The sequence below is a fragment of the Bicyclus anynana genome, chromosome 25 (genome assembly GCF_947172395.1).
Source record: "Bicyclus anynana chromosome 25, ilBicAnyn1.1, whole genome shotgun sequence".
In the NCBI taxonomy this organism is placed as follows: domain Eukaryota; kingdom Metazoa; phylum Arthropoda; class Insecta; order Lepidoptera; family Nymphalidae; genus Bicyclus; species Bicyclus anynana.
In genome coordinates this window covers 8,831,534-8,857,515 of record NC_069107.1, presented here as the reverse complement: position 1 = coordinate 8,857,515, position 25,982 = coordinate 8,831,534, and the positions used below count along the sequence as shown (strand labels likewise).

The 25,982-nt window shown below is 36.6% G+C and overlaps 3 protein-coding genes across 4 annotated transcripts in view; all 3 read left to right on the top strand.

The window, feature by feature from the left end:
* Nucleotides 1-506: 506 nt before the first annotated feature.
* Nucleotides 507-8,031, top strand: LOC112049595 (uncharacterized). The gene is made up of 6 exons (XM_024087540.2): nt 507-666; nt 789-872; nt 2,260-2,383; nt 3,569-3,755; nt 4,641-4,752; nt 6,195-8,031. The coding sequence occupies exons 1-6, from the start codon at nt 612-614 to the stop codon at nt 6,272-6,274; spliced, it is 642 nt and encodes a 213-aa protein (XP_023943308.1). The 5' UTR covers nt 507-611; the 3' UTR covers nt 6,275-8,031.
* Nucleotides 8,032-13,016: 4,985 nt separating this feature from the next.
* On the top strand, nt 13,017-24,599 carry LOC128199482 (uncharacterized). Its single transcript, XM_052889298.1, has 6 exons — nt 13,017-13,139; nt 15,447-15,533; nt 18,606-18,750; nt 20,682-20,865; nt 21,622-21,730; nt 23,838-24,599. Exons 1-6 carry the CDS (start codon nt 13,082-13,084, stop codon nt 23,915-23,917), a joined length of 663 nt encoding a protein of 220 aa, XP_052745258.1. The 5' UTR covers nt 13,017-13,081; the 3' UTR covers nt 23,918-24,599.
* Nucleotides 24,600-25,029: 430 nt separating this feature from the next.
* Nucleotides 25,030-25,982, top strand: part of LOC112049585 (uncharacterized) — a 15,104-nt gene continuing 14,151 nt past the window's right edge. The window contains exon 1 of one of the 2 annotated variants that reach the window (XM_052889297.1): nt 25,030-25,878. In XM_052889297.1, coding sequence (XP_052745257.1) covers nt 25,803-25,878 — 76 coding nt within the window. In that variant the 5' untranslated portion in view covers nt 25,030-25,802. The remainder of the gene's footprint in view (nt 25,879-25,982) is intronic. The other variant, XM_052889296.1, reaches the window with a different exon arrangement.

Below are 25,982 nucleotides of genomic sequence, written 5' to 3'. Positions count from 1 at the left end.
AAAATATGTCCAGACGTACAAACAGACAAGTCCAATATATAGTGCATATATATATTAGTATATATACAGGGTGATTCGGTCTTTAGTGCGGATATTTTTTTTCGTGGTTCTGTATCATTAATAGAATATAAATCTACAAACAGTTCGATACATTTTATGTAATTTTTTTTTTTATTTATGTCTCTAAAATAACAAAATAATGTACATATTATTACTAAACACGATATATTCAGCTTAAAAGTGATCTGGTGACGTCCTTTAGGTATCAAACGAAAATAAAATAAACGCACAATAGGGTGACCCTAAAATTCTGTTCAAAAGTAAATAACTTTAGCTAACGATAATTTTGTTATTTTTGAGTTTAAAAAAAAAAGAAAAAATACGTGATCATTAAATTTTGTTTATGTACAAAATATAAAAATATCCGCACTAAAAAAAATTTCTTCCTGTATATATATATAGTAGTGGTAGATATAGAGATAAGGAGTATAAATATACTTGAAACTTCTAGACTTGTATATTACTAAAAAAAGTAAAGTACCTAACTAAAGTCGTTAAAGTGTCAACATTTTAATCGAACTTTAAACATTTTGCTTGTCGTAGACTTGAATATGTTTGCTCCGTGTTTACTGTTGTTTATTTTGGGTTCCATTAATGCTGACGAAGGTGAGTTGAAGCAATTATTAATTATTTTTTGAAATATGGCATGATTAGCCGTGTTTTATAATAAATGAATATTTCTCACGATAGTTTATATTTTAAAAAGTAATTATTTAAATTGATTTCAGCACCTTTACATTGCGACTTCGACCATACACTCTGCGGTTGGTGGAATGACGAAAATGCTGGCGCTAAATGGACTAACCATTTAAGTAAGCCACTGTTTAGACGGAATTCGACAAAAAAAAAACTAATTTAACTTCTATGTTAGAACGTTTCACTGTTTCCGGAATTGCAAAAAACTAATTTTTTAAGTAAAAATAATAAAACCGAATTTTGGCGATTGTAATATTGTAATGTTGTATTACTTAATTTTAATTGATGAGAACTTTACTATATACATATATAAGTACGAATCGTTGACTATAGAAAAGTGTTGTTTTAGATTTTTTTTTTTAATTTTTTCTCTTCGTAAGTAAATCGGTTCAGCCGTTCTCGAAATTTGCGCTTAGCAACACATTTAGCTATTCATTTTTTATTTAGAGAGATAGTTAAAATCATATTATATTATAAATGCGAAAGTTTGTACGGATGTTTGTTTAGATGTTTGATACTCATTAACGCCGTAATAACTGAACCGATTTTTGCTGAAATTTAAAACGCAGATAGATAGTACTCTGTATAAACACATAGGCAACTTTTAATCGATGGTTTTTGCGAGATTTGCGAAAAACTGATGGTTATGATGGTACGAGTATTTGCTACTCTTTCACGTCGCGACTACTGAACCAAATTCGCTGAAATTTGGAATTAAGATAGATTATAGCCTGGATTTACACAAAGGCTTCTTTTTAACCCGAACAAATTAATTATTCCTGCGAGAAATAAAATTTTTGAAAAGTCGATGGTATTAATGTTTGTTATGGGTGGTATGAATATTTGTTATTGTTTCACGTAAAAACTACTAAATAGATGTGGGTTGAATTTTGGAATGGGCACGATTTATAGAAAACTTAAGAGTGTGCAATATGTAATTTGGGGGTTACAAATGGTTCTGGATCTCAGATTCTGGAAAAGTCAGGAGCCTGATATTTGGGTGTTGTTGGGTGAACACTTTGAAATGATATTTCAAAGTGTTAGCTTCGTGGCCAAACACAAATGGCCAAGTGCGGAAAAGGCCCAGGAAATAAGAAGAAGAAGAAGAAGAAGAAGTGTTAGCTTCGTTATGACTATACAAAATACACAATTTGTAAAACTTTTCTCGATAGTTTATTTTTTTGAAAAATACATGTTTTGCTCACATTTTGCTTTCAATCTCAGGAAAAGCAAACTTATTTTCTTGAATTATTGTTTTGTATAGAAAATTAGGTATATATCTTAAACATGGCCATTTTGTTTTTCGTTGTGTTGTTTAATTTACTTGCAATTAGGTAAAAATGGTTTTGGCGCTATCGTCATTAAATTTGCGTCGCGCGTCAATCGCTCCGTGCTTTTCACTCACGTGAAAGTCATAATTCGGTGTCTCGCTTGCGCTTCGTATTTTAACCATATCATACCGAAAATCTCACGGGCATCAGCTAGAACATAACGTATTTACAGATGTTAAAGGGATCTTCGCCAATATTGTTCACGGCAGAAACATGGCACGCCTAATCTCTCCCATTTACGACCATGGCTTAGTGGAGGATGGCTGTTTCTACTTGGATTGCGGTTTTTATATTAGGTAAGTGGTATAAGTTAATTTTATTTTTAATTATTTATTTATTATTATACAAAAACATATTTATTATATTATATATTGTATATTTAACAATTAAACCTAACCACAGTGCAACACAAACCACAGATGGTTATACTGTGCACTGGTTATTATTATATAATATAATATTTTAGCAGACTCAAAAATGATTACAAAAATAGAAAAAACTAATGTCGAACAAAGGTTATGATTCACAACATTTGTCAGGACAACTTAATTAACAAATCAAACTACAACCAAAATAAGATCCTAGAATGGCAGAGAATGACCTTGAGTGGAGTCACGCACTTAAACGATGTGTGTAGGGTTAAAGGCGCCTTTGACAGATATCTAACACTCCCCTTTTCCACTCAAGTCACTCTCCCCGCCTATCCCAAGTAACCTATAAAGAATTACACAACAAGAGATGTGAACGGCTCGAACGCCACGAGCACACTGAAGCCGTCCGTACAAGTCGTTGCACCGCGGCGATAACAAATATTCAAGAAAAAAAATAATTGACAAACAAAAAGAGTAGAAAATCAATGAACAATCATTGGCGGGTAGTTTAATAAATATCATAATTATAGAGTGAGTGAACCTCTGCTGCGACGCTACAGAGACTGTCCCAAAAAGCATTCCTTTATTTAATAACATCTTACTAAATCTTTGTGACCCCCAATATAACCAATATTCCAGAACCCTTCCAATCCTATTATAGGACTCAAAAGGTGATTACAAATATAAGAAAACTAATGTCGAACAAAGGTTATGATTCACAACACTTGTCAGGATAACTTAATTAACAAATCAAACTGTAACCAAAATAAGACTCTAGAATGGCAGAGAATGACCTTGAGTGGAGTCACGTACTTGTGAACGATGTGTGTAGGGTTAAAGGATCCTTTGACTGTATACAAACACTCCCCTTTTCCACTCAAGTCACTCTCCCCGACTATCCCAAGTAACCCATAAAGAATTACACAACAAGAGATGTGGACGACTCGAACGCCACGAGTACACTGAAGCCGAGCTAGATCGAGCGACGTCATATCTGTCACAGACTACTATTTCCTACACTATTTATTAACAACATGTAAATTTAAAAGCGGCAAACGCGGCGATAACAATCCACCAATTCTAAAGTTAATACCTGCTTACTGTTTATAGCGATATAGCATTCAGAGTCTACCAAGTCCCGGTGTCACTTGGAGTGACCGGATTATTGACGTCAACCGAAGAGATAAAAAGAAAATATATTATACATGAAGCAGAACGTGTTAACGTGACCAGCATTAGCACGGTGTATCTATATCCCGTCTCAATGTTTCATCCAGGATATACAGAAAACTTCCAGGTACGAAAATAATTGTTTTAATCCACTCTTAATAATTACGAGCAGATGCCCGCGACATTGTCCGCGTGAAAATCGATGTACACTTTATTATTTATCTGTTCGCAAGTTTTATATATAATAAATAGAGTCCAGTAATCATTTTATGAAATGTTTTATGTTCTTGGATAAAATGCCCAGCCGAAGCCACGCTTGGAGAATGTATTTTTGCCTTGTATGTTCGTTATAGAAATAAAAACTACTCGACGGATTTTAACGAAAGTTAGTACTATTATTCTTTATAGTCCTGGACAGGTTTACTTACTCAGGATAGTATATGCTACAATCAATAGGAGCAGAGCAGTGAAGGGAAATGTTAGGAAAACGGGAGAAGTTACTCCATTTTTACAGCGATACTACTGTTAGTGCTGGATTAAAGAGATCTAAGGGCAGACGAAGTCGCGCGCATCCGCTAGTTCAATAATAAAATCGGTCTCCTACTACTCAATTGACAAATAAGGCAACGCCTAAACTGGGCATACATGTCGTGTATTATAAAAGTATATTTGAACAATAAATGAGATAAAATGAAACATTCGTATGGATATAAATATTTTATTTAAATACTAGCGGACCCGGTCAAGCTTCGTTTTGACATAAGTGCACTTATTCTCTATCCCTACCCCTACCGCTTGACTCTTAAACGTTTGTATGGGAAATAGAAAAGGGCAGTTTTTAGGGGTTTCCCGGAAATCATTTGATTTTTTCTCACCTTTTAAACCTTCCCTATACCTCCACGAACATTTCAAGACCATGATAAGATAAATCCGTTAAGCCGTTCTCAAGTTATAGCGATTCTAACGAACAGCAATTCATTTTTATATATATATTTAATTAAATATTTAACAGATCGTAATCGAAGCTTCCTGTGAAAAGGGAATCATCTTTATAAATGAAGTAGAAATATTTCGAGGAAGGAAGTGCATTGAAGCAGCCAACGCATCTGTTACCCCTCCACCTGGTAAGATTCCTTCTACACCACCTATCTGTGATCCTTGTTATATTATAAAAGATAATAATTATTCAACCGCATAAAGACCCATTGAGGCGAGAGCAGGTAACAAATGCATCAGTCATCAAATACAATTAAATACTTGTATATTTTCTACAGAATAAAAGCGTAATCATGTAATCGTACTTCGTCGCCAGACACTAATTGGCTTCATAGCAACTATTACAAATAGTACCTGCTTCCCGCCTATTTCGTATAGATAAGTGTCGCCGCCTAGCGTATAGTAGCGTCATTTCATTTCACACTTTTATGACTTCCGGTTATTATAGTTAAATTTAATTAAGTAACAATAATTATCAATCCGAACAGTGGAGAGGTTATTATTAATTATTGATATAAATATAATTATTTGTTTTACATGATATAAATTCATCATTGGTTATTTTACTCTTGACAACTGCGACGTCACGTTATGATTTAGTTTGTATTTAATTTCTCAACTTTGTGTTTCGATATTTTAATATTATTTTACGATCGTTATAAATATCTTTTAATTATTAATGTGTTTTAGATAGAATTATAACGTTTGGTTTGTATAATAATACTCCGGAACTATTATTAAAACGTACTTGTATTGTTAACATATTCGTGCTACCAACAGTAGACACTAACTTTGCAAATATTATAAAATAGAGGGTTGTTTAGCAGATTCATTGATATACTACCATCAGCGTGTAATATTAACATTATAGCGGAAGCTATGCTGAAATTGTGATCGAATAAATTTGTGTACATAGTCCAGTCATTTTAGGCATTTTATACCCCAATCTGGGGAAAAATTCCTAGTGAGCTGAATTTTTGTATACACCTTTATTACGGCGTTATTATGAAGTTGTGAAAAATCGACATCGATATCGTGTCGACTAAAAAAATTACAGAGGTCAAAAGGTCACGAAAATCAGTTTTTTGCAAATATTTCGCGACCTAGCAATAGGTCGCGAAATATTTTGCATTCTTGCCGCTTTCTCAGCACTATGATCGGAAAACCGTTAATTTTACAGAAAAACTATAAGAGACATTTTTTGTAGACAATTTTATGAGAAACAATTTTTATAATGACCTCTATTGACGTCCGAGCAATAGGTCACGAAATATTTGCAAAAAACCTTTTGACCTCTGTAATTTTTTTAGCCGACACGATATCGATGTCGATTTTTCACAACTTCATAATAACGCCGTAATAAAGGTGTATACAAAAATTCAGCTCACTAGGAATTTTTCCCCAGATGAAACCTAAAATAACTGGACTAACAGTAAAAGTATTATTTTACTTCTCCCACCTTCTGTTACATCAGTTTGATGCAAAAGAAAATCTAGGTCTTATTCAAAGATAATTAAATCGTGTATTATTATTTTGCTTAATTTTTATTAATAAAATTTATTTTGTTTAGGTACTACTCAAACATATTATACGAACCGAAACAATAACCTGCAAACGGTTACAACATCGCCGAACACAACAACAACGTAGTCAAGTCATCAGCTCCGCCGGCAATAACAACGTTCTTTCCTTTATTTATTTTCCAAACCATTTAATAATTTCTACAAGTAACAATTGTGTTACATTTGTGGTTGTGGTGTTAATTAACCTTTGATAATTACTAAATAAAAATTTTAATAAAAAAATACAACCGACTTCAAAACCTAAAAACGTACCCACTAAACTAAAAAGTGAAAAATAACTTCATAATATGTTCTACCTGCTGATCAGTATGAAGGCGGTGCTAAGCCGGTGATGTATTAATTCAAGCCATCTGAGAATATTTTATAGCTTTAGAGTTTGCAGACAGTTTTGTTTCATGTGGTCCTGTCAGAAATGGCTTAAATTAAGACAACACTGGCTAAGCACCGCCGTCATACTGATCAGCAGGTAGAACATATTATGATGTTATTTAAAAAAAAAAAAATACCGACCGAATTGAGAACCTCCTCCTTTTTGAAGTCGGTTAAAAATACATTTTTATTAATATTAATAAGATTATATTTGTGAGATGTATATATAGAATATACAACATGTGCCCTTTTCGAAATTTGCATATTCAAATAAATAATTAAGGTACTGTTACACATACTCTAACTCTAAAATAGCATGCTAAAAACGTGCTATTAAGTATGCTCCACGCGAGCATGCTTATAGTTTACATTTGCTAGCAATAAGCATGCTATTTATAAGTATGCTCCTGAATAATTGCTCAAAGCAAACATTCTAATTAAACATGCTAATTTGTATCTATCGCTTTCTGTCTATAGTATCGTGTTAGACAGAAGAGAGACTGATCTACTAGCATACCCAATAATCTGTTCAGACGCGCTTAAAGCACGCCAATTTCTATCCGCGCAGCAAGTAGCATGCTCATAAATCGCACGACTGTTGATTTTTAAGCATGCTCGAAATAAGCATGCTCATTATTAGCAATGTTTTATTTTTTATTTTATTTTATTGAGGGCTTACAAACAACATCATAGTACATAATAGTAATATAAATAAAAATTATAACTATGACACCAGCTTCGGAAACCACAGATTACAATACTATAAAGTAGACTCCTAAATATCTTACCTAAAATTATTACAAACAAATTTTGAAAAAATTAGAATGAAAAGTGAATAAAAAAAAATAGATGAAAGAAAAGACTAAAGACTAAATTATTAATTAACTAATAGCTATAAACTCTGTAAGCGTTTTATAACCAACCTCTTGAAGATACCTACACGTGTAGAAAAAATATCAATATTATTGAAGCACTCATTGTAAGATTGCGTCATTCTATATAATGGAGAACGTTTGCCCGCATTTGTACGGCAGTTGGTGGTAGCAAAGAGCTGATGCGTTCGAACACTTCGCATTCGAGCCCTGAGTGGTACTTTGTAACAAATTTTGCGCGTTAGGGCTACACAATCGTACTTTTCGGACTACTACACAAACGTTTAAACTCATTAGTTTTATGAAAAGGGGAATGTCCACCAGCCCATACAACGTCGGCCCAAGAAACCCAGTTACGCCCCCCCATAAAAGTATATGGAGATGATAATATGATGTAAAAATAAGAATTTGGTTAAATAATTTTTTTTTATAAAAGTTTGCTAGATATAGAAAAAAATACTTTATTTTATCACTCTCACTGCTCAAAAAGTACACCGGAGATGAAGTAACATTAAAGCTGTAGATGAATAGATTTATTGTTTCTAAGTGTCTAGTTAATTAATATATCTTAATTATTACCTCGTATGTTCTTTTATTTACAAAAACACCCTTTCCTATGATGCATGGGTCAAAGTTAGGGTTGTCGTAGGGATACGGTGATCCTAGTCTGATAACCGGGGCGTTTGGCTGGACAACTATACTTTTAACAAAAATTGTTTCATCATACAGCCAGTTGAAACGCCGTTACACCGGAGATTCCGCAACAAATGAACAGAAAAACACCTTCTACCTTTGATATTCCAACGCTAAAAAAATCTATCCTACTCATTGAGTTATTAGCTTTCTTCTCAAAATATCCCATATGATGATTATTATCACTTTTTAGTGTGGTAGTTAACTTTATTTCAAAGAACTTTTTTGGAATGTGATGAATGCTTTCCATCTGTCTGAAAAATAACTTATTAAATACTTCATTACATTTTTGTTGATAACTAGCTGACACCCCGCGGTCTCACCCGCGTGGTTCCCGTTACCGTAACTGACGTAAGAAAGTATTTGTTTCCGCCTGCACCACCACATAGGATTTAGTCAGGACTTTATACAGATATTGTGATACCTACTTGTTTTTCTTTTTTTAGTTCATTAAGCAGTCGGCTTTTTTGTTTTTAAAATAATAGTAGATTGTTATACAAGGGGCTAAAAAGACCCAATATATACGAAGTATTTTTAGGGCCCGAGACCGCCGCCTAAATAGAAACCGAGTTTATAATGGGTTTAGCCCCAAGTGTTACACTATGCTTTTCACAACGATTGCGAGAAAATAAAATAGTTTAGTTCAATATTCAATGATTTATTTTAATTTGAAAATTAAATGTACAAAAAGTCTACAATTTTGGATATTAAGGGAGATGCTTTTACCCAGTAACATAATTTCCGACTACTGTGAAGATAAATATAAGACTACTGTGAGATAAAGATAAGTATTAGGTAAACGTGGGAGATAATAGTTTAAAAAAACTTCTTTCGTAAATGAATCCATTCGTTGTTGTTTTCTTCACATATTTAATTTTTCGTAGGTAAGTATTTAAGTAAATGCGTCTGGACTTTGATGGTAACAGATTGAAAATTTCATCCATTTCCAAATTAGGATCACCATTCTCACTAGATGAAGACAACAATTACAATTATTGTTGAACAATATTTTTACAATTATTTTCTGAAAAAATTCAAGTGTGTATTATTCACGCCAATTGTTTCTTAAATTCTCGCTTTTTGATTTTATTTTTTTCACATGAGAAAAATGCAAAGGTATTACACCGAAAAGGATGTCCCATGTCTTCAAATCTCGCTCTATTCGCAACTCAATAAAAATTAAATAAAAAAATTAAAGCATTCCACAGACAAGACCGCTGCATTTCATTCCAATTTAAAGTTTTTTATTTATTTTTCAAATCAATCAGGGCCTTACCTATAATGATTCTATTTTCGAATAAAACCTCCTCCGTTTTATAGTAGGCTAGTACTCGTAACAGACGAGAATTAAAAAACAAAATTACTTTAGCCCCGCTGTGGAGTGGTAATATGACAGTGTTTTTGAGCAAGAGTAGTGAAATATTTTTTTTCGAACTCTCTTCAATTTTAAATATAAGTCAGTACAGACAATGCCATTCCTGACTTGAATACTTTCTAGTTTACTTCGATGTTCCCAATATAATTGGTACGCTTTTTTTGATAATTTGTGCTAAAACAGTTATATAAACATAATATAATATATATATTTTTGAAATTGTCTTTTTACGACCTTTCATTTGATATATTATCATCATATTATTAGGGTAAGGTAAAAAAAACTTACCCACCTCCCACCTTTTTTTTATTTACGGGCGCCATTTTGAAAATTTAAACAGCCTATGTCGCTACCACAATTCCAATGAACTCAATGACACCTCATATGTCAAAATCCGTCCAGCCGTTAGGGCTTTAGCCTCCTTCTAACGCAGTTGGGTAAAAACATAGCCTGCTGTAGGCTATGTTTTCGGGGACTCGGGGACTCAGCTTCCAAACAGTGAACGAATTTTTCAAATCGGTTTAGAAGTTTTGGAGGCTATTCGATGCAAACAAACAAATGATCAAATATTTCCTCTTTATATATAAGTATAGATTAAAAATGAAGGACATTTATTATCATGTAAAAAAAGGGCCGCCAAAAATATTTCGTAATAATAAATATAATATCGCTCACTTCCGCTCTCGTAGAATATGTAATTCCCAAAAAACTATACGTATGCCTTTGCCTATTTAAACTAATATATATTTTTTTTATTTTATAAATTATTGTCTTCATGGTATTGTAAAAAAAAGAAAGAAAAGAAAGAAAAAATAGGTTTATTAGAGAATTATGCCACACAACACAATTTGTTCTATTAATCGTCACGACAATATCCTGCGGTGTGTGGCATAAGCCAGCAAAGGGTTCCATACTTATTTACTTTAATTCTTTTGAAATAATATTCATTATCTCCCAAGAAATGCAACACTTATATGGGTAATAATGGCAGTTAGATGACGTTTTCAATGCTGTAATCGATTTGACGTTTGCTGTCAATTGTCATACTTGGTTTATGGGCGGCATCTTGATATAACTCAAAAACTTGAGATTTTATTTTATTCATTTCTTTTTATTTAGTTAGATTTGTTCACTTTAATTTTAATAAAATCCTTGTATTTTTTAAATTTTAATAATACGGGGTACTTTAGCAATGACATAAGGATGGAATTTGGTGTAGACAAGTGTGCGGTCATCAATGTAGAGCGAGGAAGGATAGTGAGCTCCGAGAATATAGTTATTTCAGAAACTATCATTCTCAGATCACTCCTTGAAGGCGAGACCTATAAATACCTTGGAATGACAGAAGCACTTGGTATTGAGACAGGGAATATGAAACAGGTAGTGAGGGAACGCTTCTTTGGCCGCCTGAAAAAAGTCCTAAAAAGTCTTTTATCAGGCGGTAACAAGGTGCGTGCCTTCAATAGCTGGGTCATGCCCTTACTCATATACACTTTTGGCATTCTAAAGTGGACTCAAACCGAACTGGATTCCCTGGACTGTAAAGTCCGCAAACTGCTGACGTCATACCGGATGCATCACCCCCGTTCATCTGTAATGAGATTGTACATCCCACGCAAGTGTGGAGGACGTGGCTTCTTAAACGACAAGAACCTCCATAATCGTGAGGTGTGCAATCTCAGAGATCATTTTCTCAAGATGAATGTGAGTATGTTTCAGGATGTCGTTGCAGTGGATAAGGGACTTACCCCGCTATACCTAGGCAAAGAGAACTGGCGCAAGCCTATAGTAATTAGTAACTCAGATCGTGTGGCAATATGGAAGAGCAAGGAGTTGCATGGACGATTCTACAAGGCCCTTACTGGGCCGGATGTAGATCAAATAACATCTGTATCTTGGTTGCAATTCGGTGACCTCTTTGGGGAAACCGAGGGTTTTGTCTGTGCAATTATGGACGAAGTTATAAAGACGAGAAACTACCGGAAACACATTATGAAAGATGGCACTCTAGACATCTGTCGAGCGTGTCATCGTCCTGGGGAGTCCCTCAGGCATATTGTGTCCGGGTGTTCTCACCTTGCTAACGGCGAATACTTGCACAGACATAATCAAGTAGCCAAGATAATCCACCAACAGCTTGCTCTTCAATATGACCTTATCGATTTTGAGATGCCTTACTATAGGTACGACCCAGCGTCAGTTCTTGAAAATAGCAGTGCATTGCTCTACTGGGACCGAACGATTATCACTGACAGGTATATTGTAGCCAATAGACCTGATATAGTGCTAGTCGATCGGTCAGTGCGTCGTGCAATAATTGTTGATATTACAGTTCCACATGACGATAATCTGGTTAAAGCCGAAAAGGAAAAAGTATCAAAATACTTGGACCTTGCTCACGAGATTACCGCCATGTGGAATGTTGAGTCAACTATTATTGTTCCGATAGTTGTTTCAGTCAATGGTCTTATAGCGAAAAGCTTCGACCAACACCTTAAGAAGCTTTCGCTTAACTGTTGGATCAAGAGTCGGATACAAAAGGCAGTGATTCTTGAGACGGCGCGTATTGTGAGGAGGTTCCTCACTTTGGAGCCCTGACCACCGGTTGCTTGGGCACTCAAATGTCCCGCAGCGGGAGGGTGAATTTTTTTTATAAATTTTTAATAATGTTTTGTATTTTATACTTATATTGTTAAAAATTTAAAAAAAAAGAAGTAATAAATAAATGAGAGAGAAAAAAACGGGGTACAAGAGTTGACCTGAAATGGACCATCTCCTTTACGCAATTCTTATACAGTATTATTTACCTTTAAGAAGGAAAACTCCGCCACACGATGTTGGAATTCAATCTGCTTTTCAAGTAGAAATCTCTTTAGCAGTTTTTTAAATGTGAATTTAGACTTAAGATTTTTCAATGGAGGGGAATTATGGTATTATTTTTATTAATTATTTCAACATTTAGTGGCGGAGTAAGTAAATGAATTCTAAAGGCGACAGTACGGTGAGGTGGTATCCGCAATTGACGATTTTTTGAATAGCTTCGACGCTAAAAGCGTTAGTTTCCAGCGGTTTCTATGTCCTGTGACTGTAAACCTGAGTATACTGTTTGAATTCCAACTAGATACCTCCACGCATTCTCGAAATATGTATCTTGACAGACAGACGAACGGACAACAAATTGATCATAAAAGGGTTTCGTTTGTCCTTTTGATGTACAGAACCTTAAAAAAGGTCCAAAAAAAAAATATTTATTTCAGTAACATTAATCAGTAACAAATAATAAACGTGTGTGTTTGTGTGTGCGTGTGTGTTAGGTTAATCTTGTACTCGTATTATGTAATACGCTTCAGTAGAGATTCAACTTAACTTGTCCAGACGCACAAACAGACAACTCCAATCTATTTTACGGTATACTTTTGCCCGCGAGTGATATAGAGATAAGGCGTACATACAAATATGCCTAAAACTGCCAGATCTGTTTATTACCACACCAACAGTCGTTAAGGTGTCAACATTTTACACGAATTTGCGAGTTTTAAACATTTTGCATGTCGTAGACTTCAATATGTTTGCTCCGTGTGTATTACTGTTGTTTATTTTGGGTTCCATTAATGCTGACGAAGGTAAGTTGAAGCAATTCTCAATTATCTTTTGAAATATGACAATCTAATACAGTCACTTATAATAAACTAAAGACCATAACACGAAGCAGGTTGAAGGATACTTTTTCTCGCAAAAAAAAATTTAATTAAAGCTGTTCCCAAAAGAACCACGTGAAAGGACTGTCTGAAAATACTTAATCTTTATGACTATAACGGCTTAAGTAAATACATCACCGTCTTGGCACGGCCTTCAAATTGATCAGAAGGTAGCACATACAATGTTATTTTTTACTTTTTACCCGACTGCAAGAAGGGTTATGTTTTTCGCGCGTATCTTATATGTATGTATGTATGTATGTATATATGTATGTATGTATGCTTGTATTTAATATACTTTATTACCTCTTAGTTAGATTTGTCTCAATAACCCAAGTGTTCGCGCCAACGCTTCGAAAACTAGAACGATGTATGGGAATGACATTTGCTAACGATAGGTCACTTGATTCAAGATCTGTCATTCCCATACATTTTTCTAGTCTTCGAAGCGTTAGCGATCGTAGAAAGAGAAGCAACTTGCCACTTGGCTAGGGGGGCAGTTCCTTTCATTAGCTTATGTAGCAAGGTGAAGAACAAATATTTGTTCAATATTCTTACATATGCTCGGCACAGTTTACACAGCTGTTCCAGCAGGCTGATTCGCTATCGTTGACATTGAAGAAATTGAGATTCTATGTAAAAATGTCATCCGGTGCTTACTGGTGAATATCAAGCAGTAGATAAATGACATTTTGTCAATTAATTTAATATTAAGATGAATAGGTTGATAATAAAGACTAAAATAGAAAATTGGCCAGCTGGTTTTAGATTTTAATAGGTTGATAGTAAAGACTAAAATAAAAAATAGACCAGCTGGTTTTAGATTTTAGTAGGTTGATAATAAAGACTAAAATAAAAAATAGACCAGCTGGTTTTAGATTTTAATAGGTCGATAATAAAAACTAAAATAGAAAATTGGCCAGCTGGTTTTAGATTTTCATATGTCGATAATAAAAACTAAAATAGAAAATAGGCCACCTGGTTTTAGATTTTCCCATGAGGTGCGTGCTTGACTGTAGTGTCTAGATCGTCATAACTTGATTATGAAGTGGGATCGTTACGACTACTAACTTACAACTAAATTCTTACCAAGGGATGCTCTCATTTCTCCAAACCCCTTCCGGTTTCTACACAGCATCGTACCGGAACGCTAAATCGCTTGGCGCTACGTTTTTGTCGATAGGGCGGAAACTAGCCACGGCCAAAGCCTCCCACCAGCCAGACCTGGGCCAATTCAGAAAACCTCAATCTGCCCAGTTGGGGATCGAACCCAGGACCACCGTCTTATAAATCCACCGCGCACACCTCTGCGCCACAGAGGCCGTCAAGAGAGTACAATTCTGTCGGGTGCATAAGCATTGTGATTTTAAAAGTTGAAACTTATTAGTCGAAATACAAGCTCAAGACACTCTGCAAGGTCTATTTACAATCAAGTATAGTATACGCCAAACTTCGAGTCCGCTCTAAGCTCGAATGTCCACGCAGTTGTTACGAGTTCCTCGATTACCTATGACGATTACGAAGTTGTTGCAATAAATAAGAGGGTATTTCATGACTTGAGCTCAGTTGTATGTTAAGAACCGTGAACACCGTCACGCTGCTAGTCGCGTTAGTGATTTGTTGTAATTATTGATCATAAATTGTTTAGTGTTGGCATGGAGAACATACAGGGTAGGTGGCTGGGGATGTGATTATTTATGCATTCTAAAAGGATCCTTCAAACCTACACCAAGCTCACAAGTCCTGGGACCTGCTTGAGGTGTTTCCTCTACCACAAAATGATCATACAATCACTGTCGCTGCTACCTGGCAAGTCATACAGTATCTGTGCTTGCTTCATTATGCATTCTGTGGTGTGTTGCACATTGCAATAATCAATGTCAGAGCGGACTCGAAGTTTGGCGTATACTATACCCAATTATACTACGAATTACACAAACAGCAATTCAAATCCTCCTTTTAATTATTATATTTAATTCCTTATTTATATGTTATATTATTAAAATACTTCTGAAGGTAATTCTTTTTTATCATGAATACACGGCTTAAACTCACGTGGTACAACGTCGTAGAATGCTCGACTGGTTTCGAACCCATATGGGGGCCCTTAGTCATGAGCTGGTTCTTTATCGATTAAAAAAGTTTGTATTAGCCGTATTTCATATTAAATTAATATAAATAATACTCACGATAGTTTATTTTCTAAAAAGTAATTCTTTTAATTGATTTCAGCATTATTAAGTTGCGACTTCAATAATACATACTGCGGTTGGTGGAATGATGAAAATGTTGGCGGTGAATGGGAGTTCAAGTCAGATGGTAAGCCTCTGTTTAGACGAAATTCGGTAGAAAAAGTAATGTTAGAACGTTTGTAAGGTATTCAAAGACAATTTTGGGTTTCACGAATACTGTATTGTGTAATTTTACTTCCTATGTCATTCTAATATATGATCAAACGAACTTCCAAGTGAAGTTCGATCATTATTATATGAGTTCTCAGACCAATTATAGAAAAATTGTCTGTCATTTTCTGAAGAAAACGAGCTTAGATTTGGTATAAATCTTATACTAAACTAGAAGTCTTTTCCCGTTTTTTACACAATTCAATTACACAAAAAGATATTTTTACGGAGTTCTTTAACCGACGAACACGATTACAACTATTTAACATCGACACTATAGAGACAGTTTCTATAATCACATTAGATCGTTGATCATATACTTTGACAGAAAAGTAACGTCTAGCGAGGCAGGTCCTATACAATAATTGGTCTGAGTATGAGTTGCATCCTTAGAATATATGATCTACTTCCCTTATTTATTCGGTAACTATACGTATATAATTTTTATAGAAAACTAAAATATGTAAATCAAAAATGTACTTCTTATTACACCGCCACCTCAGATTTCCGTCTTGCTTAAGTGTGTCCTAGCATAGGGACTGTAAGGCCTAGTTCTGACTACTTTAGTATTTTAGTCAAGTACGAACAATTGTTTGATTTACCATAAATCGTTTGTACTCCACTAAAATACTAAAATAGTCCGAACTAGACTTAAACGCCACAGTATGGGCAATTTCGATCACTTATCTCAGCTACTTTTATTTCATTTCATGCTACAAACTTGAAATTTGGCAGATAGGTAATTTATAGCTGGTAAATGTTTTTTACGAACCAGTTTTGCGACAGGGCCGGATTCAGGACATCTAAAGACTGTCGCAAGGTTGTATGAAAGTTCTTCATCTTTCATTGTACTAACTTGAAATGCAGAAATGTAGTTTATAGTCGGTAAACGTTTTTTACAAACCAATTTTGCGACAGGGTCGGATCAAGGAGGTCTAATGGGTGTCGCAAGTTTGTATCAAAGTTCTTCATCTTTCATGCTACCAACTAGAAATTTGGCATGAAGAAAGTTTTTACTTGGTAGACGTTCTTTACAGGCCAATTTTGTGACAGGGCCGGATTAAAGAGGTCTTAAGGTACTCGCGAGTTTAAAAGAAAGTCCTACATTTTTCATTCTACTAACTTGAAATTTGGCAGATAGGTAGTTTATAGTAGGTGCGTTAATAAATTATAATTATAATAATATATAATGTATCGATTTAATATAAAACAGGCGAAAATATAAATAGAAGAGAGTGAAATAGGATAAATAACACATTTATAAAAATTGGTGCGTGTATTCGCAAATCCATAAATAGGTAAAGAAAGTTTACACCGATTTGTCGCGGACGAAGCCGCGGGCGTCCGCTAGTGTATCTTTAATCTAATTTATTAAAACTGTTAAATCTTCGTCCTGCGAATCATATTCAGTTTACTTCATTGAAATGTAAATCCAACAACTAGCAATACTTTATGGTCACACTACGCAAGTTGCCATATTGGCGACAGTGGCGCCCTGTAGTATATAACGAGTGTCAATTCATTGTGTCCTCAGCAATAAACTAGCTACCGAGCAAGACTGTCTTTCACTCGCACCTTACCGATATACTAACTGTCGACGAGTCGTGTACATACCCGCGTTTAAAAAAAAAATGAGTTCTTATCTCGGAAACTTAGCCTCTTTTGACTATAAAATTAATGAGTGGGAAGTGTTTCACAGTAGATTAACACAGTTTATAAAGTTAAATGAAATCTCTGATGATAGTCAAAGTGCAATGTTATTGACACATCTCTCGGATGACTCATATCGGTTAATTCGAAATTTGGTGCACCCAAAGAAGGTGTGACGACCTTCGTGGCGCAGTGGTATGCGCGTTGGATTTACAAGACGGAGATCCTGGGTTCGATCCCCGGCTGGGCCGATTGAGGTTTTCTTAATTGGTCCAGGTCTGGCTGGTGGGAGGCTTAGGCCGTGACTAATTACCACCCTACCGACAAAGACGTACCGCCAAGCGATTTAGCGTTCCGGTATGATGTCGTGTAGAAACCGAAAGGGAGTGTAGATTTTCATCCTTCTCCTAACAAGTTAGCCCGTTTCCATCTTAGACTGCATCATCACTTACCATCAGGTGAGATTGTAGTCAAGGGCTAACTTGTAAAGAATAAAAAAAAAAGCTTGAAGTATGTAGTTATACTGAGCTGGTAGAAGTGCTAAACCAGCATTTTACGCCAAAAAGATCGACCTTTGCAGACAGGGCAAAATTCTACGAAGCAAGCAGATCGGACGGTGAGAGTATCGAAGAATGGGCGGCGCGGCTAAGAGGGTTGACCATATATTGTGACTTTGGTGCAGAGCTGGACACGCTCCTGCGCGACCGTTTCGTTCTGGGCTTCCGAAATTTTTCGAATGTGATTCGAAAACGCCTATTATAGTAGGGGAGCCCGGGATGCTAAGTTTGCAGTTACTCGAGCGTCATTGAGACCGATTACATTTGGTAGATTAAATTATAGGAAGAATAAATGGTTATATACTTTTTCCGTTTAGCGGTGGAAAAAAGTACTACAGACTTTAAGAACAATTTTTATTACTTTGGCTTACTGAAATTGTAAGAAAATTTTAGCGATTAATTAGGGGATTATTTCCTTAAAAATAATTAAAAAATTAATCGCACTCGTACCTCGAGCACTAAAATATAAGAGTTTAATTTTGTATCTTTGAAACCCTCCCATTCCATTACGTTACGCTCAAATCGTCAGATTTACGAAATGTGCAGTTTTTAGCTATCAACTCACCTACCTTATCTTAATCTGACGTGCTGGTTGACTATTTATGAAGTTAGTTTTTTTTGGTTGCTCTAAACGTACCCACCAATATTAACGGCTCATACTCGGTGGAGGTACTCGACAAAGTGTAAGGTATACTCCCTTATGTTTATCTGTCGCGCTCGAGTAACTGCAAAAATCTCCTCTTCGGCTCCTCTACTATTAATTTCTATTCTTTTTTGCCCAGAGGAGGGTGCAGATGCTAAAGATATCGTCTTATATAATGTCCGGAATGACGTCTACAAAACAGCACGCTTGATCTCTCCCATTTACGACCGTAGTTTAGTGGAGGGTGGTTGCTTCAAATTGAGATTCGGACACTATCTTAGACAGTAAGTGGTATAACAGAATTGATTATAATAGTCATAGTCTTACCTAGTTTTTTATTGAGAAAGAATACAATAAGGAACATAAGCTAACTTATCCTAATAACTATACAAATCATGCCCACGTGGAATGGTGGCAAGAATACTGGCTGCATTTCCGCGCTGGACAGCCAGGCTGATCCTTTGCGCAAACAATGAGCCAGCCCTTCTGTCACCAGTCGAGGCAACAAGCCGCGGTGAAATGGTACGGAAAAATTTTTTGGCACTGCGACTAGTCATAGTCATATTTTATTCATAACTAGCGGACCCGGTCAAGCTTCGTTTTGACATAAGTGCACTTATTCTCTATCCCTACTCTACCCTTCTATACCTCTAGCCCTACCCTACCCTACCCCTACCACTTGACTCTTAAACGTTTGTATGGGAAATAGAAAGGGGCAGTTTTTAGGGTTTTCCCGGAAATTATTTGATTTTTTCTCACTTTTTAAACCTTTCCTATACCTTCACGAACATTTCAAGACCAATATAAGATGAATCCGTTAAGCCGTTCTCGAGTTTTAGCGAGACTAACGAACAGCAATTCATTTTTATATATCGTCGTCGTCGTCATCAACCCATATTCGGCTCACTGCTGAGCAGTCTCCTCTCAGAATGAGAGGGGTTAGGCCAATAGTCCACCACGCTGGCTTAATGCGGATTGGCAGACTTCACACACGCAGAGAATGAAGATAATTCTCTGGTATGCAGGTTTCCTCACGATGTTTTCCTTCACCGATTGAGACACGTGATATTTAATTTCTTAAAATGCACACAACTGAAAAGTTGGAGGTGCATGCCCCGGACTGGATTCGAACTAACACCCTCCAGAATCCAATATATAACAAAATAAATGTCACAAAAGTTCATTTTCTAGAAATTCGTTGTAGCTATAGAAAGTCTTCTCGACAAGCCAAGCTTCTAATTTTTTTAAAAAGTATAAATATTTGTTATATTTTTTATATTTTGTGGAATCCTATTGAAAACTTCTGGACCCATCCCTGTTACTGTCTTCGACGCTTTTTTTAGTCGGTGATATTTGCTTACAAGTCCATTGGGGTATCTCATTCGCAAGTTACAATCGCTCCTCTTAACAAACTGGCTTTGATTCTGCGCTACGTATATCGCTATATTATAGAGTAATAGGCAGGGCAACGTTAAAATATCTCACCCATTTTTTGTGACCCCCATAATAACCAACGTTCCTGAACCTGAACCAAGTGGCTTCCTATTCGCCGTCGCCGGGATCTGCATGTACTTTCTCTTCTGTACTGTGTGCTCTTTAATCCAAAATATCCTCCTTATCTTAAGGAGAAATTCACATTTCTGGGAGTGCAATCAGAGCTAAGAACATGTCGTGCTCTTACTTTGTGTATGCCTTTCCATAGGAGTAAATTTTATAAGTGTTCATTTGTTGTTCGTGCTATTAAGCTATGGAATGCACTCCCAGTCGACATTCGGAAATCCAAATCCCTTGACATGTTTAAAAAATCCGTTAAGACATATTATCTTAGTCACTAGTTACATATTTTATTTAATTAGAATATTTATCATACGACATAATGATATATTATATATATTAGTTTATTTTATGATATTTATAATTATTGTATAATTTGTGTATTATGGTTTATGTATTAGTGTGTAGTTATTTGTATGTATGTATATGTACATTATTATTACGTACACACCACCTACAGTTGTCCTAATAAGTTCCTAAGCCTAAGGTTGCCTGGAAGAGATCGCTACTAAGCGATAAGGCCGCCTTTTGTATTCTACTTTTTCTGTTTCTGTTTTGCTTGTTTTCTTTTATTTTTTGTGGTGTACAAATACAGAGTATTAAATAAATAAAATAAATAAAAACCTTTCCAATCAAGTTAATACCTACTTACTGTTTATAGCAATATAATACTCAAAGTGTACCAAGTACCGGAGTCGCTTGGAGTGACCGCATTATTCTCGTCTCCCGAAGAGCAAAAACGAAAATATATCATTTTCCATGAATCACCAACTCCCACCGTTCAAAGGACCGAACTGGTATTCGATGCTCGCTCAATGTTTCTGGGTTATCCGGAAAACTTCCAGGTAAGAAAATAATTGTTTTTATCCACTCATATTCATTAATTACCTTAATTATAAATTTTAACAGATCAGTATGTAGAAAATATTATAATGCTATTAGCTTTTTAAATTCCTTTTTTTCATTTTTTTATTCATTACAAGTTAGCCCTTGATTTCAATCTCACCTGATGGTAAATGACAATGCAATCTAAGATGAAAGCGGGCTAACTTGACAGGAGGAGGATGAAAGTCCACACCCCTTTCGGTTTCTACACGACATCGAACCGGAACGCTAAATCGCTTGGTGGTACGTCTTTGTCGGTAGGGTGGTAACTAGCCACGGACAAAGCCTCCCACCAGCCAGAGCTGGACCAATTAGGAAAACCTTAATCGGCCCAGCTGGGGATCGAACCTAGGACCTCCGTCTTGTAAATCCACTGCGCATACCACTGCGCCACGGAGGCCGTCCTACGTACGTTTGTGTTTTTCAAGTCGGTTGAGTTTATTAAAATATTTTAAATTTTTAATATGAAAATAGTAGGTAATAGAATACTCTTGTAGACGCTAAAATCCTTTTTTAATATACGTTTTAATTACGTAGATACTGGAACGAGGTCAATTGACCTCGTACCAGTATTATTTCGATCGTGTAAAAAGTGCACGGCATGCACGCGGCCTGTTGCTGGAACTTGGCCTGCGCACTGCCGTGCGCTTATATTGCTTAAACATTAAATAAAATGAAATTTAACATATTTTATTTTGTGATATTTTATTTATCAGATCGTAATCGAAGGTGAAAATTGGTGGGGATTAACCTCTATACAACAATATGATATCCTTCGAGGAAAGGAGTGCATTGAAGCCATTCGGCACACGTATATTAAAAAAGGTAAGATTCCTTCGACACCGCCAATCTGTGATAGTCAGATCATTGTTATTTTATTATAGATAATAATTATTCAACCGCGTAGGTTCTATTATAGATAAATACCTACTATGGTGCGAATGACAGAGACGAAAGCAGGTAACTAATGGATCAATCGTCAAAAACAATTAAATACTTATATACTTTGTCGCCATACACTAATTGGCTTCATAGCAACGCTTCACCAGATACGCGAGCACGTGTTGTCTCATGTGCCTGTAAGTACACCAGCAACCGCGCCCTTCACACCGGAACACTGCAATGACACTTCCTGTCAGTGCCGCCCTGTACACATCAACGCGAGCACGTGTTGTCTCATGTGCCTGTAAGTACACCAGCAACCGCGCCCTTCACACCGGAACACTGCAATGACACTTCCTGTCAGTGCCGCCCTGTACACATCAACGCGAGCACGTGTTGTCTCATGTGCCTGTAAGTACACCAGCAACCGCGCCCTTCACACCGGAACACTGCAATGACACTTCCTGTCAGTGCCGCCCTGTACACATCAACGCGAGCACGTGTTGTCTCATGTGCCTGTAAGTACACCAGCAACCGAGCCCTTCACACCGGAACACTGCAATGACCGTTCCTGTCAGTGCCGCCCTGTACACATCAACGCGAGCACGTGTTGTCTCATGTGCGTGTAAGTACACCAGCAACCGCGCCCTTCACACCGGAACACTGCAATGACACTTCCTGTCAGTGCCGCCCTGTACACATCAACGCGAGCACGTGTTGTCTCATGTGCCTGTAAGTACACCAGCAACCGCGCCCTTCACACCGGAACACTGCAATGACAACTCCTGTCAGTGCCGCCCTGTACACATCAACGCGAGCACGTGTTGTCTCATGTGCCTGTAAGTACACCAGCAACCGCGCCCTTCACACCGGAACACTGCAATGACACTTCCTGTCAGTGCCGCCCTGTACACATCAACGCGAGCACGTGTTGTCTCATGTGCCTGTAAGTACACCAGCAACCGCGCCCTTCACACCGGAACACTGCAATGACACTTCCTGTCAGTGCCGCCCTGTACACATCAACGCGAGCACGTGTTGTCTCATGTGCCTGTAAGTACACCAGCAACCCCGCCCTTCACACCGGAACACTGCAATGACACTTCCTGTCAGTGCCGCCCTGTACACATCAACGCGAGCACGTGTTGTCTCATGTGCCTGTAAGTACACCAGCAACCGCGCCCTTCACACCGGAACACTGCAATGACACTTCCTGTCAGTGCCGCCCTGTACACATCAACGCGAGCACGTGTTGTCTCATGTGCCTGTAAGTACACCAGCAACCGCGCCCTTCACACCGGAACACTGCAATGACACTTCCTGTCAGTGCCGCCCTGTACACATCAACGCGAGCACGTGTTGTCTCATGTGCCTGTAAGTACACCAGCAACCGCGCCCTTCACACCGGAACACTGCAATGACACTTCCTGTCAGTGCCGCCCTGTACACATCAACGCGAGCACGTGTTGTCTCATGTGCCTGTAAGTACACCAGCAACCGCGCCCTTCACACCGGAACACTGCAATGACACTTCCTGTCAGTGCCGCCCTGTACACATCAACGCGAGCACGTGTTGTCTCATGTGCCTGTAAGTACACCAGCAACCGCGCCCTTCACACCGGAACACTGCAATGACACTTCCTGTCAGTGCCGCCCTGTACACATCAACGCGAGCACGTGTTGTCTCATGTGCCTGTAAGTACACCAGCAACCGCGCCCTTCACACCGGAACACTGCAATGACACTTCCTGTCAGTGCCGCCCTGTACACATCAACGCGAGCACGTGTTGTCTCATGTGCCTGTAAGTACACCAGCAACCGCGCCCTTCACACCGGAACACTGCAATGACACTTCCTGTCAGTGCCGCCCTGTACACATCAACGCGAGATGGAGTTCAACACCTACGTGTTGGACTATTGTCGCACCCACTCCTAGCTCGAACGTTTTGCTTAGTTTATAGCAAAAGAAAATCTAGGTCTTATTCAAAGATCATTAAATCATGTATTGTTATTTTGCTTAAATTTTATTAATAAAATTTATTTTGTTTAGGTACTACTCAAATATATTTTGAGAACCGAAACAATAACCTGCAAACGGTTACAACATCGCCGATCACAACAACAACGTAGTCAAGTCATCAGCTCCGCCGGCAATAACAACTTTCTTTCAGGCTTTAGGTCTGAAAGAACGTTGGTTGAACGGTAATTAACTATGTATTCTTAGTATAACATTTAAAATTTTGTATGTTCCACATACTCGCATTTAAAGCCTCAATAGCTCGAGCGAGCGAGCGAACCCCTGACCCCTCGGTACCTACTGAGTGCGGCTCATATGTATACAGTATGTCCACTTCCTAAACACTCCACTTGACATTGTAGATAAGTATGAAGACAATATTTAGGTATTATTGTTTAAATTAAATTAAATAGAGTTGGTTGTATTTTTTTCTTCTCATTAGCACACCGCTGTTATTTAAGAAATTTATAGTTTTAAGTTATTTTTTTGCTGGACAACCGGGGAGCATGCTTTTATCAGTTCTCTTTAGAGTCCCTTCGTCAAAAGTTAAAAGAAATAGGTATACTAACAGTAGCCTGTCAATATATATATAACAGTATAGTCTATGTAAGACAAAATATTAATTTGTACAAACGAAAAGGAGATTTAAACCCACGTCTTACTAGACACGGGCATAAGTTAGTTATTTCTGCATATCGTCTCCAAAGAGTAAAAAAATCTTTTGTAGGTTTGGGTGTACTCTTCTATAATAAGATCCCCAAGACTGTTATGGACCTGCCAATGTACTACAACATTGATGAGTTCCTTAATGATAAAGATGCTTGGAGGCCGTTAAATCAGCTTCAACCTTCACACAGGAAGTAAAACTAAGAAATTGTAATTGTTATCAATTGTAAATTATAATACTGTATGACTTTTTCATTTCAAAAGAGCAACTGTTGAGTTTCTTGCCGGTATCTTCTCAGCAGAATCTGCCTTCCGAACTGGTGGTAGAATGTTTACAAATAGTCAACTGACGTGTCAAAAGTGCTTGTAAACTGAGCCTACTTGAAATAAATGATTTTTGATTTTGAATTTGATTTTTAATTATACCTGCGCAAAGCAATATTCAATTTTGCTGCAGTATTTTAGTTACCTACCTATACTTTATCTCATCTCATGTAAGAAAAGGCGGATGGTCTAGCCTAATGATGATTTTGTTATCAGTTTAATGTTATCTCTGTACACTATCTGCCTTAGGTTACCCAAATCTGAACTTAAAGATTAGAAACTATACAAATAGGTATCCAATTGTGTATACTTACTTATCATTATTATCAACTTGTTTTTAATAGAGTCCATTGTCAAGAGGCCAATTAGTAGTTAAACGTAGGCGTCCACTGACCGGCATCGTACGTATCGGATGCATCGCATCAAAATCTCAATGTTCAATCAAACAAACAAAGAAACAAACTCTTCCGCTTTTTGATATTAGTATAGATATAACATACAGGCTGTCCCGTAAATATTACGACATACTCTACAGGGTGATAGCTGACTTCATCATCATCATTTATTACTTGAAACAACTATTACTAAGTATAAAATCAATGCTTAAGTAATATTTCAATACATGGTAAGACTAAACTGCACTGGAGGTGGGGATTTTTGTATTTTGAACAAAAAACAATATAACTTATAAACCGTAAAATTTCGGTAAACATAAAGCGTTATTTTTGTAGACCTTGAAGTCAGCTATCACGTTGTCTATCTATCTATCAAAATGGCTACCAATATGTCGTAATATTTACGGGACACCCTGTATACCCAATCTAAGCTCATTACACCTACAAACCTGCTTTGTTGTAAAGAAATTAATTATTATTAATTAAGAAAACCTCAATCCGCCGATATAGAGATAAAGCGTATATAAATATATTTGAAACTTGTATATCTGTTCATTACTATATCAATAGTCGGTAAATAATAATCAAATAGTCATAATTTGTAAACGAATTTATGCTTGTCAAAGAGTTCAATATGTTTCCTTGTTTATTACTGTTTTTTATTTTAGGTTCCATTAATGCTGACGAAGGTGAGTTTATTTATTTATTACGTACACTAACAACAAACATATATATGTATAGACATGCACAATAATTATTGCACGATGAGATAATGTCTCATAATTATTTTTTT

Excerpts from the sequence above, each read along its gene's own strand:
- LOC112049595 (XM_024087540.2), top strand. The coding sequence starts at position 612 with ATGTTTGCTCCGTGTTTACTGTTGTTTATTTTGGGTTCCATTAATGCT. Across the intron at positions 2,384-3,568 it reads GATTGCGGTTTTTATATTAG|CGATATAGCATTCAGAGTCT; the intron begins GTAAGTGGTATA and ends TACTGTTTATAG. Across the intron at positions 4,753-6,194 it reads ATCTGTTACCCCTCCACCTG|GTACTACTCAAACATATTAT; the intron begins GTAAGATTCCTT and ends TATTTTGTTTAG.
- LOC128199482 (XM_052889298.1), top strand. The coding sequence starts at position 13,082 with ATGTTTGCTCCGTGTGTATTACTGTTGTTTATTTTGGGTTCCATTAAT. Across the intron at positions 13,140-15,446 it reads TTCCATTAATGCTGACGAAG|CATTATTAAGTTGCGACTTC; the intron begins GTAAGTTGAAGC and ends AATTGATTTCAG. Across the intron at positions 21,731-23,837 it reads GCACACGTATATTAAAAAAG|GTACTACTCAAATATATTTT; the intron begins GTAAGATTCCTT and ends TATTTTGTTTAG.